Source organism: Myxine glutinosa, chromosome 1 (genome assembly GCF_964187855.1).
Source record: "Myxine glutinosa chromosome 1, kmMyxGlut1.1, whole genome shotgun sequence".
In the NCBI taxonomy this organism is placed as follows: Eukaryota; Metazoa; Chordata; class Myxini; order Myxiniformes; family Myxinidae; genus Myxine; species Myxine glutinosa.
This window is the reverse complement of record NC_136261.1, coordinates 410,570,335-410,586,049: the sequence shown is the minus strand read 5'-3', so window position 1 is coordinate 410,586,049 and position 15,715 is coordinate 410,570,335. Positions and strand designations below refer to the sequence as shown.

Genomic DNA, 15,715 nt, shown 5'->3' with positions numbered 1-15,715 from the left:
GAGGAACAGGTTGAGATGGTTTGGTCATGTGTTGAGGAAGGATGAAAGTGACTGGGTGAGAAGAGTGATGGAAATGAAGGTAGAAGGAAGTGGAGGACGGGGAAGACCGAGAAAGACTTGGCTAAAGATGGTGGAAGAAGAAATGTGGGCAAGGGGGTTAACAAGGGGAGATGCAGAAAATAGGGCAAAATGGAGAAGATTGCCATGGGGACCGCAAGGCTAACCCCCGCTCTAGCAGCGAAAATGGCCTTAAAATGCCTGTTGTTGTTGTTGTTGTTGTTGTTGTTGTTGTTGTTGTTGTGTATAAATGAGTTCTGGGTTTTGGGGATTGAGGATTTGTGGGGTCGTGGATGTTTTGATAGCCTCACGTATCAAAGGTTCACCGTTGGCTTCACCGCAGTGCGTTCGGAGAATTCCTTCCTTATGCTGCCCGGAAATCTGTCGTATCCCATACACGGCCCTGGCATAAACCCGATCAAATAACTCTGTGATGTCTTGGAACACTGTGTTGCTGGCGATGATTTTGGTGGCCATCTTTCTTTTCAGGTCTCCACCGAATTCAACAAACTGCTTGCTTCATTGAATGTCACAGATGTGGAAAAAAACAAAGAAGCAATAACATCGTCCATTACAGCAAAGAAGGGCAACGAGGCCCTCGAGCAGGCAGGTTACAAGACTCGCACAGCACAGGTGCCTGTGCCAGGTGTGTATGAGCGACGCACGTCGGCAATGGATGTTCCCCCACGTGATGTCACCAAGCAAGTGGGAGAGAAAACCGTTAACGAGCTTGCCGGGCAGCCTTCCGCTCCAGACGCATTTGCTCAGGTGAGTCGATCAACTATTCAATCCAATTTTCTTGTCTACCTGACGTTTATAACGACATTCCAGCACACGAAGCCGAAACATTTCTTGGGATCTCAGGGCTGTTATTTTATCTATCTATAATTCCAGCAATCTCTGTGTGTCTGTCTGTGTGTCTGTGTGTCTGTGACCGCTGTTTCTCGACAACCACGGGTCCGATATACTTGAAACTTGCCAGGTATATTGCTGGGGACCCGAGGATGTGCCTTTTCAAGGTTTGTAATTAATCGGACAAGTACCTACCGAGCTATGTCCAAAAAACGCTTCAACCAATCAGAGAGCAGCGAGCTATCACGTGTGCCGAACCGTTAATGCAATGCAAGCGTTAATGCGTTAATGCAAGGCTTTTCTTTTTTTCCCTCTTCTCTTTCTACTTTTCCTTGTGATTAAATTGCAAACAGCCAAAATACGTTGGCGCTAATTGAATAATTGGCCATTAACACTAAAATAATCGTAACTGCGATATGCCAACTTCCGGACAGTGCAGCCTTCCATGTTGTTGTTGTTTGCAGCAGCTGTTTGCAGCAAGGCAAGGCTTTTCTTTTTTTCCCTCTTCTCTTTCTACTTTTCCTTGCGATTAAATTGCAAAAAGCCAAAATACGTTGGCGATAATTGAATAATTGGGCATTAATAGATAGATAGATAGATATGCGATATGCGAACTTCCGGACAGTGTGCGCGTTACGAGCTGACCGCCATTACGGTACGTAATTCGATTTCTTATGCGCATTATTTCTCCCAATTCAGTCAGAGCGAAGGGCGGAAGCGAAGAGCGTTGTTATTTTTTGTTTACGGGCGTACGGGCGGGGTAGAGCGTACGGGTAGCGTTTTTTTTTTTTTTTGGCAAGGAACGGGCACCCACGTACGGGCAATGCCCTAGTTTTGTACAATTATGGAACACAGTTATTCCTTTTTGTGAAGGTTGATGTATAATTGTCTCTATTGCTTTGAATTTATTACCAGAGAGGGAGAGAGATGCTCATGCAGATGTTGAAGATCGATAGCTCTGCAGAGAAACATGCAGGTAACGAACTATTCTTCATCACTTCATCTTGCAACCTCTTGTTGTACCTGCTCCATGGGGTGGGCAGTCTGTTGTCTCTGTGTGTCTCATCTCCTCTTCCCCTTCCTTGCTCTTCCCATCCCTTGCTCTTCCCATCCCTTGCTCTTCCCCTTCCTTGCTCTTTCCCTCCTTTACTCTTTCCCTTCCTTGCTCTTCCCATCCCTTTCTCTTCCCCTCCTTTGCTCTTCCCCTCACTTTCTCTTCCCCTCTCCTTCTCTTCCCCTTCCTTACTCTTCCCCTTCCTTACTCTTACCCTCCTTTGCTCTTCCCCCTCCTTTGCTCTTCCCCCTCCTTTGCTCTTCCCCTCCTTTGCTCTTCCCCTCCCTTTCTCTTCCCCTCCCTTTCTCTTCCATTCCCTTGCTCTTCCCATCCCTTTCTCTTCCCCTCCTTTGCTCTTCCCCTCACTTTCTCTTCCCCTCTCCTTCTCTTCCCCTTCCTTACTCTTCCCCTTCCTTACTCTTACCCTCCTTTGCTCTTCCCCCTCCTTTGCTCTTCCCCCTCCTTTGCTCTTCCCCCTCCTTTGCTCTTCCCCTCACTTTCTCTTCCCCTCCCCTTCTCTTCCCCTTCCTTACTCTTCCCCTCCTTTGCTCTTCCCCTCCTTTGCTCTTCCCCTCCTTTCTCTTCCCCTCCCTTTCTCTTCCCCTCCCTTTCTGTTCCATTCCCTTGCTCTTCCCCCCCTTTCTCTTCACCTTCCTTTTCTTTTCCTTCAAGATTTTAAACAGCGTTTTGCATAACCCTCGTACATAATGCTTCTCTTCCCTCCAATAATTGTTTAACATGCTGAACATTTGGACATTTCCCCAGTTATTTTATTGTGTTATCATGTGATCCATTCTTTACTTTGTCTTGAATATTTAAGTGGTATTTTCAGGGATGAAGCCCACACAGCCACACGACGTGCACAACAGAAGGCAACCGGTCCCACCTCCCTATTGCCAAGCCAATCAGGGTCCATACTTTCCCAGCAACTCCCCGTTTCCTTTTCCTCCTGTCGGGGTCCAACCCCATGGGCCACAAGCTCCTCTTCCTGCCCGTAAGTGACTCCGCCTATTAAACCATATGGTAATTCGTTCGATTATTTACTTAGTGTATTTTGGATTTGACTTCTTCTTCTTCCAGTTTGTTATTTCTGTGTTAACTTCATCGTAACATTCACCATTTGGATCTACAAACCTCGTTTATTTATCTTGTTGTTTTTTTTTACAGTGTCTAAGGCTCATGAAGGAGCTTGTCCACAAATCACCTTCGTTGGACAGGGACACGTTACTATAAAATCTTCCTGTAGACACGAGTTGAAGCAATCCCCACAAAGACTGGCAGTCCACTTGTCATCCTCACAAACTGTCTAAATGTCACATTCATCCTGATTTGCCTTTTCACCATTTCCTCATTTTTGTTTTTTTTCCTTGAAGGTTACATGATGAATCCACGACAGGCCATGTTTGCCATGCCGTGGTATCCAAACGTCCCCGGGAATGCAGGAGCTCTTCCCCAGTACTACCGTGCTCCCGGACCGGCGGTCCACCCCAAGCACGGGTCGTTTCACCCGGCGCGTGCGGACCAGCCCTGTGCCATGGACGGGCAGCAGCATTACCAGCGAGCGTGGGCCGGTCATCCGAACGCGCAGATGAGACCGGGCCTGCTGCACACCGGCCCGAACATGCCGCACAGTGGTCAAGCACAGGGTCCTCTTTTGGACACACGGAACCCGGAGAGCTTTGTTCCACTCCAGGTGACTTTTTCCTCTGTAATAGTGGAGCATTGTTTGTATAAAATCGGGATGCTGAAACGAAATTGTGCGTGCGTGCGCTTGGTGGGGTAACCGAGGGATCAGTACTAGGCCCATTAAGGTTTTATACGTAGTGTGAGATAATGTGTGGGGATAAAGGGGTACGGAAATGGGAGGCAAGTCGGTGCGGATCGGTGATGGCATACTCGTGTCGTGATTGTGATATCGGTCTGTTTTCGCGGCAAAAGGTGAATGAGCCATCTGTATTTGTTCATTCCTCACCCTATAACTGTGTTGACCCATCACCCACCCCTCCTTCAAATATTTTTTTTATGCCTCTGCTCCCGAAGGTGGCCGGAGGTATTATGTTTTCAGGTTGTCCGTCGGGAACTCGGTGCCTTCTATGTTTAGCACTGACTCATCATTTCCGGTTTTTAAATCTCTTTAAAATGCCATCATGTTGCTTTTGGAATACTCCAGGAAATGGCCAACCACAGCGAGCTTCTCTTGTCGATACTTTGTGTAATCCTTTGGGAAAACAGGTTTCTATTATTATCTTGTAAGAGTATATCAGTGTTATTTGGGATTGTAAGTTGGTATTTGGGATTGTAAGTTGGTATTTGGGATTGTAAGTTGGTATTTGGGATTGTAAGTTGGTATTTGGGATTGCAAGTTGGTATTTGGGATTGTAAGTTGGTATTTGGGATTGCAAGTTTGTGTTTGGGATTGCAAGTTGGTGTTTTGGATTGCAAGTTTGTGTTTGGGATTGCAAGTTGGTGTTTTGGATTGCAAGTTTGTGTTTGGGATTACAAGTTGGTATTTGGGATTGCAAGTTTGTGTTTGGGATTGCAAGTTTGTGTTTGGGATTGCAAGTTTGTGTTTGGGATTGCAAGTTGGTGATTTGGATTGCAGGTTTGTGTTTGGGATTGCAAGTTGGTGTTTTGGATTGCAAGTTTGTGTTTGGGATTGCAAGTTGGTATTTGGGATTGCAAGTTGGTATTTGGGATTGCAAGTTGGTATTTGGGATTGTGAGTTGGTATTTGGGATTGTAAGTTGGTCTTTGGGATTGCAAGTTGGTATTTGGAATTGTAAGTTGGTATTTGGGATTGCAAGTTTGTGTTTGGGATTGCAAGTTAGTGTTTTGGATTGCAAGTTTGTGTTTGGGATTGCAAGTTGGTATTTGGGATTGCAAGTTTGTGTTTGGGATTGCAAGTTGGTATTTGGGATTGCAAGTTGGTATTTGGGATTGCAAGTTGGTATTTGGGATTGTAAGTTGGTATTTGGGATTGTAAGTTGGTCTTTGGGATTGCAAGTTTGTGTTTGGGATTGCAAGTTGGTATTTGGGATTGCAAGTTTGTGTTTGGGATTGCAAGTTTGTGTTTGGGATTGCAAGTTTGTGTTTGGGATTGCAAGTTTGTGTTTGGGATTGCAAGTTGGTGTTTTGGATTGCAAGTTTGTGTTTGGGATTGCAAGTTTGTGTTTGGGATTGCAAGTTTGTGTTTGGGATTGCAAGTTGGTGTTTTGGATTGCAAGTTTGTGTTTGGGATTGCGAGTTGGTATTTCGGATTGCAAGTTTGTGTTTGGGATTGCAAGTTTGTGTTTGGGATTGCATGTTTGTGTTTGGGATTGCAAGTTGGTGTTTTGGATTGCAAGTTTGTGTTTGGGATTGCAAGTTGGTATTTGGGATTGTAAGTTGGTATTTGGGATTGTAAGTTGGTCTTTGGGATTGTAAGTTGGTCTTTGGGATTGTAAGTTGGTCTTTGGGGTTGCAAGTTGGTATTTGGGATTGCAAGTTGGTATTTGGGGTTGCAAGTTGGTATTTGGGGTTGCAAGTTGGTATTTGGAATTGCAAGTTGGTATTTGAAATTGCAAGTTGGTATTTGGAATTGTAAGTTGGTATTTGGAATTGTAACTTGGTACTTGGGATTGCAAGTTTGTGTTTGTGATTGCAAGTTGGTATTTGGGATTGCAAGTTTGTGTTTGGGATTGCAAGTTGGTATTTGGGATTGCAAGTTGGTATTTGGGATTGCAAGTTGGTATTTGGGATTGCAAGTTGGTATTTGGGATTGCAAGTTGGTATTTGGGATTGCAAGTTGGTATTTGGGATTGCAAGTTGGTATTTGGGATTGTAAGTTGGTATTTGGGATTGTAAGTTGGTCTTTGGGATTGTAAGTTGGTATTTGGGATTGCAAGTTGGTATTTGGGATTGCAAGTTGGTATTTGGGGTTGCAAGTTGGTATTTGGAATTGCAAGTTGGTATTTGGAATTGCAAGTTGGTATTTGAAATTGCAAGTTGGTATTTGGAATTGTAAGTTGGTATTTGGAATTGTAACTTGGTATTTGGAATTGTAACTTGGTATTTGGGATTGTAAGTTGGTATTTGGAATTGTAACTTGGTATTTGGGATTGTAAGTTGGTATTTGGGATTGCAAGTTGGTATTTGGGATAGCAAGTTGGTATTTGGGATTGCAAGTTGGAATTTGGGATAGCAAGTTGGTATTTGGGATTGCAAGAACTTTGGTATTTGGGATTGCAAGTTGGTATTTGGGATTGCAAGTTGGTATTTGGGATTGCAAGTTGGTATTTGGGATCGCAAGTTAGTATTTGGGATTGCAAGAACTTTGGTATTTGGGATTGCAAGTTGGTATTTGGGATTGCAAGTTGGTATTTGGGATTGCAAGTTGGTATTTGGGATTGCAAGTTGGTATTTGGGATTGCAAGTTGGTATTTGGGATTGCAAGTTGGTATTTGGGATTGCAGGTTGGTAATTGGGATTGCAAGTTGGTAATTGGGATTGCAAGTTGGTATTTGGGATTGCAAGTTGGTATTTGGGATAGCAAGTTTGTATTTGGGATTGCAAGTTGGTATTTGGGATTGCAAGTTGGTATTTGGGATTGCAAGTTGGTATTTGGGATTGCAAGTTGGTATTTGGGATAGCAAGTTGGTATTTGGGATTGCAAGTTTGTATTTGGGATAGCAAGTTTGTATTTGGGGGGTTGCAAGTTGGTATTTGGGATTGCAAGTTGGTATTTGGGATTGCAAGTTGGTATTTGGGATTGCAAGTTGGTATTTGGGATTGCAAGTTGGTATTTGGGATTGCAAGTTGGTAATTGGGATTACAAGTTGGTATTTGGGATTGCAAGTTGGTATTTGGCATTGCAAGTTGGTCTTTTGGATTGCAAGTTTTTTGTGTTTGGGATTGCAAGTTGGTATTTGGGATTGCAAGTTTGTGTTTGGGATTGCAAGTTGGTATTTGGGATTGCAAGTTGGTATTTGGGATTGCAAGTTGGTATTTGGGATTGCAAGTTGGTATTTGGGATTGCAAGTTGGTATTTGGGATTGCAAGTTGGTATTTGGGATTGCAAGTTGGTATTTGGGATTGCAAGTTGGTAATTGGGATTACAAGTTGGTATTTGGGATTGCAAGTTGGTATTTGGCATTGCAAGTTGGTCTTTTGGATTGCAAGTTTTTTGTGTTTGGGATTGCAAGTTGGTATTTGGGATTGCAAGTTTGTGTTTGGGATTGCAAGTTGGTATTTGGGATTGCAAGTTGGTATTTGGGATTGCAAGTTGGTATTTGGGATTGTAAGTTGGTATTTGGGATTGTAAGTTGGTCTTTGGGATTGTAAGTTGGTATTTGGGATTGCAAGTTGGTATTTGGCATTGCAAGTTGGTATTTGGGGTTGCAAGTTGGTATTTGGAATTGCAAATTGGTATTTGAAATTGCAAGTTGGTATTTGGAATTGTAAGTTGGTATTTGGAATTGTAATTTGGTATTTGGGATTGTAAGTTGGTATTTGGGATTGCAAGTTGGTATTTGGGATTGCAAGTTGGTATTTGGGATTGCAAGTTGGTATTTGGGATTGCAAGTTGGTATTTGGGATTGCAAGTTGGTATTTGGGATTGCAAGTTGGTATTTGGGATTGCAAGTTGGTATTTGGGATAGCAAGTTGGTATTTGGGATAGCAAGTTGGTATTTGGGATTGCAAGAACTTTGGTATTTGGGATTGCAAGTTGGTATTTGGGATTGCAAGTTGGTATTTGGGATTGCAAGTTGGTATTTGGGATTGCAAGTTGGTATTTGGGATTGAAAGTTGGTATTTGGGATTGAAAGTTAGTATTTGGGATTGCAAGTTGGTATTTGGGATTGCAAGTTGGTATTTGGGATTGCAAGTTGGTATTTGGGATTGCAAGTTGGTATTTGGGATTGCAAGTTGGTATTTGGGATTGCAAGTTGGTATTTGGGATTGCAGGTTGGTAATTGGGATTGCAAGTTGGTATTTGGGATTGCAAGTTGGCATTTGGCATTGCAAGTTGGTGTTTTGGATTGCAAGTTTTTTGTGTTTGGGATTGCAAGTTTGTGTTTGGGATTGCAAGTTGGTATTTGGGATTGCAAGTTGGTATTTGGGATTGCAAGTTGGTATTTGGGATTGCAAGTTGGTATTTGGGATTGTAAGTTGGTATTTGGGATTGTAAGTTGGTCTTTGGGATTGTAAGTTGGTCTTTGGGATTGTAAGTTGGTATTTGGATTGCAAGTTGGTATTTGGCATTGCAAGTTGGTATTTGGGGTTGCAAGTTGGTATTTGGAATTGCAAGTTGGTATTTGGAATTGTAAGTTGGTATTTGGAATTGTAACTTGGTATTTGGGATTGTAAGTTGGTATTTGGGATTGCAAGTTGGTATTTGGGATTGCAAGTTGGTATTTGGGATTGCAAGTTGGTATTTGGGATTGTAAGTTGGTATTTGGGATTGCAAGTTGGTATTTGGGATTGCAAGTTGGTATTTGGGATTGCAAGTTGGTATTTGGGATAGCAAGTTGGTATTTGGGATTGCAAGTTGGTATTTGGGATTGCAAGTTGGTATTTGGGATTGCAAGTTGGTATTTGGGATAGCAAGTTGGTATTTGGGATTGCAAGTTGGTATTTGGGATTGCAAGTTGGTATTTGGGATTGCAAGTTGGTATTTGGGATTGCAAGTTGGTATTTGGGATTGCAAGTTGGTATTTGGGATAGCAAGTTGGTATTTGGGATTGCAAGTTGGTATTTGGGATTGCAAGTTGGTATTTGGGATTGCAAGTTGGTATTTGGGGTTGCAAGTTGGTATTTGGGATTGCAGGTTGGTAATTGGGATTGCAAGTTGGTAATTGGGATTGCAAGTTGGTAATTGGGATTGCAAGTTGGTATTTGGGATTGCAAGTTGGCATTTGGCATTGCAAGTTGGTGTTTTGGATTGCAAGTTTTTTGTGTTTGGGATTGCAAGTTGGTATTTGGGATTGCAAGTTTGTGTTTGGGATTGCAAGTTGGTATTTGGGATTGCAAGTTGGTATTTGGGATTGTAAGTTGGTATTTGGATTGCAAGTTGATATTTGGCATTGCAAGTTGGTATTTGGGGTTGCAAGTTGGTATTTGGAATTGCAAGTTGGTATTTGGAATTGTAAGTTGGTATTTGGAATTGTAACTTGGTATTTGGGATTGTAAGTTGGTATTTGGGATTGCAAGTTGGTATTTGGGATTGCAATTTGGTATTTGGGATTCCAAGTTGGTATTTCGGATTGCAAGCTGGTATTTGGGATTGCAAGTTGGTAATTTTTTTTTTTTTTTTTTTTTTTGTATACAAGATCGAGGCTCGTGAAAGAGCTAACATTAATCACACAAAAAGACAAACCGACACACAAAACACAAAAAACAAGCGGGAGCGGCAGACAAGATGGGGAGAGAGGGGGAAGGACACAAACACAACATTTGAGAGCAGGGACATCGGGAGGACTTGGGGGGAGGTGGGAGAGGAATAAAACATATGAACACTGCAAGGACTCTGGGGTGAATTACCGGGGGTAGAAAAGATCAAGGTTTTCGATGGGGGAAGATAAGAGATGGTGGTGAACAGCTGTTTTAAAGACCTGGAGGGAGGAGTGGGATTGAAGGGAGTGGGGAGTTTGTTCCAGAGGCGCGAGAAAAGGGGAATGAAAGAGTGAAGGTGAGCAGAGAGCCTAGACTTTGGCAGTTTAACCATAAGAGGGTTGCAAGCAGATCTTGTGCGACCTGAAGGAATATTGCTGGGACAGAGCACAGAGAGAGCTGGGGGAGCAAGGCCGGAGTGGAGTCGGTAGAAGACAGAAAGACCACCAACCTGCCTGCGGTGAGTGAGTGAAAGGCCCTCGGAGTTGACTACATCGCAGGAGATTCCAATGATTCTGAAAGCTTTGGCCTCAACAGCGTGAAGCCGAGCAAGGTGTGAGGCAGGAGCACCAGCCCAGAGGGGGGAACAGTATTCCATTGAGCTGCGGATGAAAGCCTTGTATGTGGTGAGGAGCTCAGGTGTGCCAAGGAAGGACTTCGCACGACGGAGGATGCCCAGTCGGCGACTGGCTTTGGAGGCCAGCTTGGAAATGTGGTTTTCCCAAGAAAGATCATGACAGATAGTGAGACCCAAAAGCTTCAGCGACAGAACTTCTTGGAGAGGATTGTTGAGAAAGTCGATGGGAGGGTTGTCCAGTCGGTCCTTTCGGAGAGACATTGTAAGAGTGTGAGATTTGTCAGGCTTGAAAGACATGTTCCACTTGTTTGACCAGTCTGTGATTTTGTCCAGGTCTGCAGAGAGTGAGGAGGCTGCAGACTGCCGATCTGAGGGATGAGGAATGGAGCGGCAGATAGTGGAGTCATCAGCAAAGAGATAGAGAGGATTTTCCAGAGAGTCAGAGAGGTCATTGATGAAGACCAGAAATAGCACAGGGCCCAGAACACTACCTTGGGGAACTCCAGCCAGAACGGGAAGGGAAGATGAGAGAAATCCATTCAGGGCCACACGTTGCCTACGACCAGAGAGGAAATCCGCAAGCCATGAGTGGAGATTTTCCTGAATACCATAGGAGGTGAGTTTGGTGAGCAGAGCTGGGTGCCAGACCGTATCGAAGGCACGTGATATGTCAAGTGAGACAGCTCTGATTTCCTGTTTGGCATTGAGGACCTCCATCCATTGTTGAGACAGCAGAAGCAACATGTCCAGAGTAGAATGACCTGGTCTGAATGCAAATTGATGATCAGAGATCAAGCCATTGGAGAACAGGAAGGATTTGATATCTGAAGCAATGATGGATTCCATGACTTTGCTGATAATTGGGAGCAGGCTGATTGGTCTGTAGTTGCAAGGATCTGTTTTTGCACCTTTTTTGTGTAAAGCGGTAATGTTTGCTGATTTCCAAGATGCTGGCAGATGACCTTGAGCAAAAGAGAGGCTGAAAAGAACAGGGAGAGGGTGAGATAGAGCGGCAGAGCAGGATTTTAGGACCCGAGGGCTGATGCCATCTGGTCCAGTTGCAGAATCAGAGTCGAGGTTTGATAAAAACTTCTCCACCTTGTCAGGAGAGAAGGACACAGAGTCCAGGAGCAGTTGGGTTCGACTGGGAAAGGTGGGAACAGAGAGAGATGGGTTTGGGACACAAGATTTTGAGGCATTCGGCTTTGTCACGTGCGGTGTCAACTGTGTAGCCATTTGAGGTAAGGGAGGGGATGGAGGGGGAACAAACACCAGAAACGGATTTGACCAGACGCCCCCAGGATTTGGAGGAAGGAGACAGGTTTGAGAGTTCAATCTTGAGTGTGGAGAGATGCTTCCTGGCATTTCCTGGCTCTCCACACTCAAGAGTGCTTCCTGGCACTCCTGAGGGTAGAAACACACTTGTTTCGAGCTTGGTGGAAGGAACTGAGATTGCCTTCAGTTGGATTTGCCTTCCAAGACGCAAAGGCAAGTTGTTTCAAGGCAACTGCCTCACCACAAGATTCAGTGTACCATGGACGGGAGGAAGGGTTAGACAATTGAAGACGAGATGGGATAAATCTGTGCATGAGAGAGAGCAGTTTGCTTTGGAAGAATTCCCAGGAAGAATTGATGTCAGAGGCATTAGAGATGGGAGACCAGTCCAGTTGATTGATGGCTGCTTGCAGACCGTGCCAGTCGGCCTGAGTGAAATGCCAGACTCGTCGGCGCTGAGGAGGCTCTCTGAGAATGGCCAGTGAGATGTCCACTTTAACAAGCACATGATCAGAAGAACCGATTGGAGCAGAAGAAGAGCAGCAGACATTTGCAGGGAAGTTAGTCATAACCAAGTCCAGAAGAGAAGATACTCCATTGACTGAGATCCGGGTCGGGAAATTGACAGATTGTGTCAGTCCCAATGAGTCGCAGAAGTCCTTTGCTGAGGTGCCATGGCTGGTGAGAGATGAACCCACACCCAGCCAGCTGGCATGATGACAGTTGAAGTCGCCACATATGAGGTAGAGAGAGTTTGGATGAGTTGATAGAAGTTGGTCCATGTTGTCCGACAGAGAAATGTAAATGGAGTCATCACTGTTTGGAGGACGGTACAGAACACATATGAACAAAAGGTGGGAGCGGAGAGGAAGCTGGAGCCAGAGGTACTCCTGTGGGTGGGGTGGAGAGAGGGCAGTGCAGTGAGAGTGAGGAAGAGAGTTTTTGATAAAGATAGCCACCCCACCACCAGGACGAGGATCAGGTCTATCGTACCGGAGGAGGTAGTAACCAGGAAGAGATATTAAGGAATCAGATATCTTGAAGGAGGAAAGTTTCTGTTAAGCAGATCAAGTCTGGATTTTCAGAAGCAACCTGAATGGAGATATCAATCAGGTTTGAGCGAAGGCCCCGGATGTTTGAGGTCCATACCGTTAGTGAGGAGAGAGGGGGAGCATCGGGTGCAGGACAGGGGAGGGGTCGGGTCAGATGAAGGGTGAGAGGGGGATGTAGGAAGAGCAGTTGATAGTGTGTCAGAGATTACAGAAGAGTTACAAGAAAGGGAAGGATGAGGAGGACGAAAGGTTTGATGGTGATGGAATGAGGCACAGTGAGAGTTTGTTTGAGGGGGGGGCAGAGGAAAGTAGAAGGTTGGGGGAGGTGGAGGTATGACATAGGAGGGAGAGGAAGTGGGGAGGAGGCAGCTTTGAGAAGGAGGTGGGAGGAGGGACAATTTGGGAGGGATGGTTGGGGGGAGATTTGAAGGGGAGGGGCAAGGGGGGAGTTTAGAAAGTGGATGATTAATGAAAGATGAACATATATAACAAATTGGGTTTGTTGTGATTTTCAAGTTAGCGATTCGTTTAAGAACGATGGAGGAGGGATGGAATGAATGAGAATTTAGAGCATGGAGTGATTTGGAATCATAAGAGATTGAATATTTTTTTGAAATGGAATGAGTTGAAGAGGAAATTGAAAGGAGCCTTTTAAATAAGAAGAAAAACAGCGTGTTGTAATAAAGCACTGAATAAAACACTGAAGGGGATAGTTGAAACATATTTAAACAGAACTGTGAAGAACAATCTTATATTCACAAAAATACCAATGGGGAGAGGAAGCCTAGAGCGACGACCACGAGTCACTTGAACAAGGCAAAAGGTGGAAGGCAAGGGGAAAATGGGGGCGGGGCGAGACAGCGCACGTGGGCAGAGGCAAAAGCACACGAGGAGAAAGGGAAATAAAAGTTTTTTTTGTTTGTTTTTGGGGGGGGGGAGGTGTGGGGCTTATAACGTTCGACAAATAGTAGATGTTTGGTGAAGCTTGGTGGAGAAGGGGAAATCAAAAAAGCTAGCAAAACAGCGAAGGAAGGAACAACCTTCGACGGCGGAAGCCTGAGGCTGCAAGGCCTTGCTCGCGACGCGGCAAACAAACGATTAATTTATGAAAGATAAACACCGAGAAACTTCCAAGGGGGACACTATAAGTTCACACACCGAACGATAAATACAGTTTCGACAAAATAAAATTGTGAACAGACTTAACTTTGAAAAACGTGGAGACCGTGTGGACCGTCGAAAACCCCCTTTGGGATTGCAAGTTGGTATTTGGGATTGCAAGTTGGTATTTGGGATTGCAAGTTGGTATTTGGGATAGCAAGTTGGTATTTGGGATTGCAAGAACTTTGGTATTTGGGATTGCAAGTCGGTATTTGGGATTGCAAGTCGGTATTTGGGATTGCAAGTCGGTATTTGGGATTGCAAGTCGGTATTTGGGATTGCAAGTCGGTATTTGGGATTGCAAGTCGGTATTTGGGATTGCAAGTCGGTATTTGGGATTGCAAGTCGGTATTTGGGATTGCAAGTCGGTATTTGGGATTGAACAGTATTCGAGCACTTTCTAGTTGTATTTCGATTTGTTTTCCAGGTATACCGACACCAGTTTGGTGCCAAAATGGACAAATCGGGCTCTTCGGTCGGAACACCTGCCGGCCAAAAAAAGCCTACCCAGCAGTATTGTGATGTCACCCGTAGCGGAAGTTTGGCCTCCGGCAGGACCGACATTCGGGCACCTCAATCGCAGGCTGCGCATTTGCCAAAGCAAACAGAAACCTTTCAGGGAGAGCAGCCGGGGAAGGTATTGCAGCCTCCGGGACAAGCATCCCAGCATTTGGATTCTCAGCAAGTACAGAAATCAGGTCGTCGAAAACCTCGGCGCAAAGCCAAGCTCGCGGCCAACTTCGGCAAGAAAAACGATGCTTGAACACACCTTGTTTTATTCGTTTTTGTATTCCTTCAGGTGTTTTAATAACGAAACACAAAAACCCACCTCTTTGGTCTGCTCGTAGGTTTTTGCGCTAATGCTCGAAGCGTTTTATTGTTCCTCTTTTTAATCGTGAAAGGATTTCCATTGTGCTATTAAACCTCATTTCGCACAGCACGTGGTACACTGCTCTTCATGCCTCTCTGCTCACCTGTTTGTAGGGAAACCACAACCCGATTCTCGAGATGCAATTTTGTAAACCCGAGACGCCATCACGTGATGCACCGGCACGTGAGCATTTTCGAATCTGCGATCTCTTTGCCGTTTGATTTCGACCATATATGTGGGGAAGGTTTCCACCGTTTTTACCTGTTTACACGTGTGCGTTTTTGAGGAGGTGCCTCGAGCACCTCTTCCCACGCCCCGATTATAAGTTACACTAAACATGAGCGTGTTCCCGGGCGGTGATTGAATCACGTGATTATCCCTGCAGAGCAAGAAGGGAGACAACATATTGACGGCATCATCGCCGTGGCCTCTCATTATCGGATTGAGAACCGCTCCTCATGCCATTTCTGAAGTTATTCCTTTTATGAATCTGAACTCTAAAGGGTTCACTGATCTCTAAAGATGATGATAATAATAATAATAAAGTGAATTATAACAAAGATTGATGGTCCAATGCTTCTTGCTTTGTCATTCATCCTCAAAGTATTTCCTCGGTTATTTTCGTTGATGAAAAAGTGCCTCACACCTGGCTCGGCCTCCTGGTGTGGAAACCAAAGCTTTCATCCGCAGCCCAATGGAGTACTGCTCTCCACTCTGGGCTGGTGCACCTGCCTCACACCTAGCTCGGCTTCCTGCTGTGCAAACCAAAGCTTTCATCCACAGCTCAATGGAGTACTGCTCTCCACTCTGGGCTGGTGCACCTGCCTCACACCTAGCTCGGCTTCCTGCTGTGCAAACCAAAGCTTTCATCCACAGCTCAATGGAGTACTGCTCTCCCCTATGGGCCGGTGCTCCTGCCTCACACCTAGCTCGTCTTCACGCTGTTGAAACCAAAGCTTTCAGAATCATTGGAATCTCCCGCGATGAAGCTAACTCCGAGGGCCTCTCATTTACTCACCGCAGGCAGGTTAGTGGTCTTTCTGTCTTCTACCGACTCCTCTCCGTCCTTGCACCCCCAGCTCTCTCTGTGCTCCGTCCCCCAAATATTCCTACAGGTCGCACAAGATCTGCCAGCAACCCTCTGATGGTTAAACTGCCGAAATCTCGGCTCTCTGCTCACCTTCACTCCTTCATTCCTCTTTTCTCCCACCTCTGGAACAAACTCCCTCACTCTCTTCAATCCCACTCCTCCCTCCAGGTCTTCAAAACGGCTGTTCACCACCATCTCTTATCTTCCCCCATCCAAAACCTTGATCTTTTCTACCGCTCCCCTCAACCCCCCTTCCCTCCCCCCAGGTTAATCTACCCCAGATCCACCTCCTTGAAATTTGTTCTTGACAGTCATTGAGTGTCCATCTCGTTTATCCCATGTACTCCGTCCCAGCCTTC

General features: G+C 45.0%; 1 protein-coding gene across 1 annotated transcript in view; it reads left to right on the top strand.

Moving 5' to 3' along the window:
- Nucleotides 1–14,828, top strand: part of LOC137417610 (5'-3' exoribonuclease 1) — a 90,801-nt gene extending 75,973 nt beyond the window's left edge. Inside the window, exons 35-39 of the mRNA XM_078770497.1 lie at nucleotides 547–825; nucleotides 1,825–1,885; nucleotides 2,796–2,957; nucleotides 3,337–3,656; nucleotides 13,823–14,828. Coding sequence (XP_078626623.1) covers nucleotides 547–825; nucleotides 1,825–1,885; nucleotides 2,796–2,957; nucleotides 3,337–3,656; nucleotides 13,823–14,158 — 1,158 coding nt within the window. The 3' untranslated portion in view covers nucleotides 14,159–14,828. The remainder of the gene's footprint in view (nucleotides 1–546; nucleotides 826–1,824; nucleotides 1,886–2,795; nucleotides 2,958–3,336; nucleotides 3,657–13,822) is intronic.
- The last annotated feature ends 887 nt before the right edge of the window (nucleotides 14,829–15,715 follow it).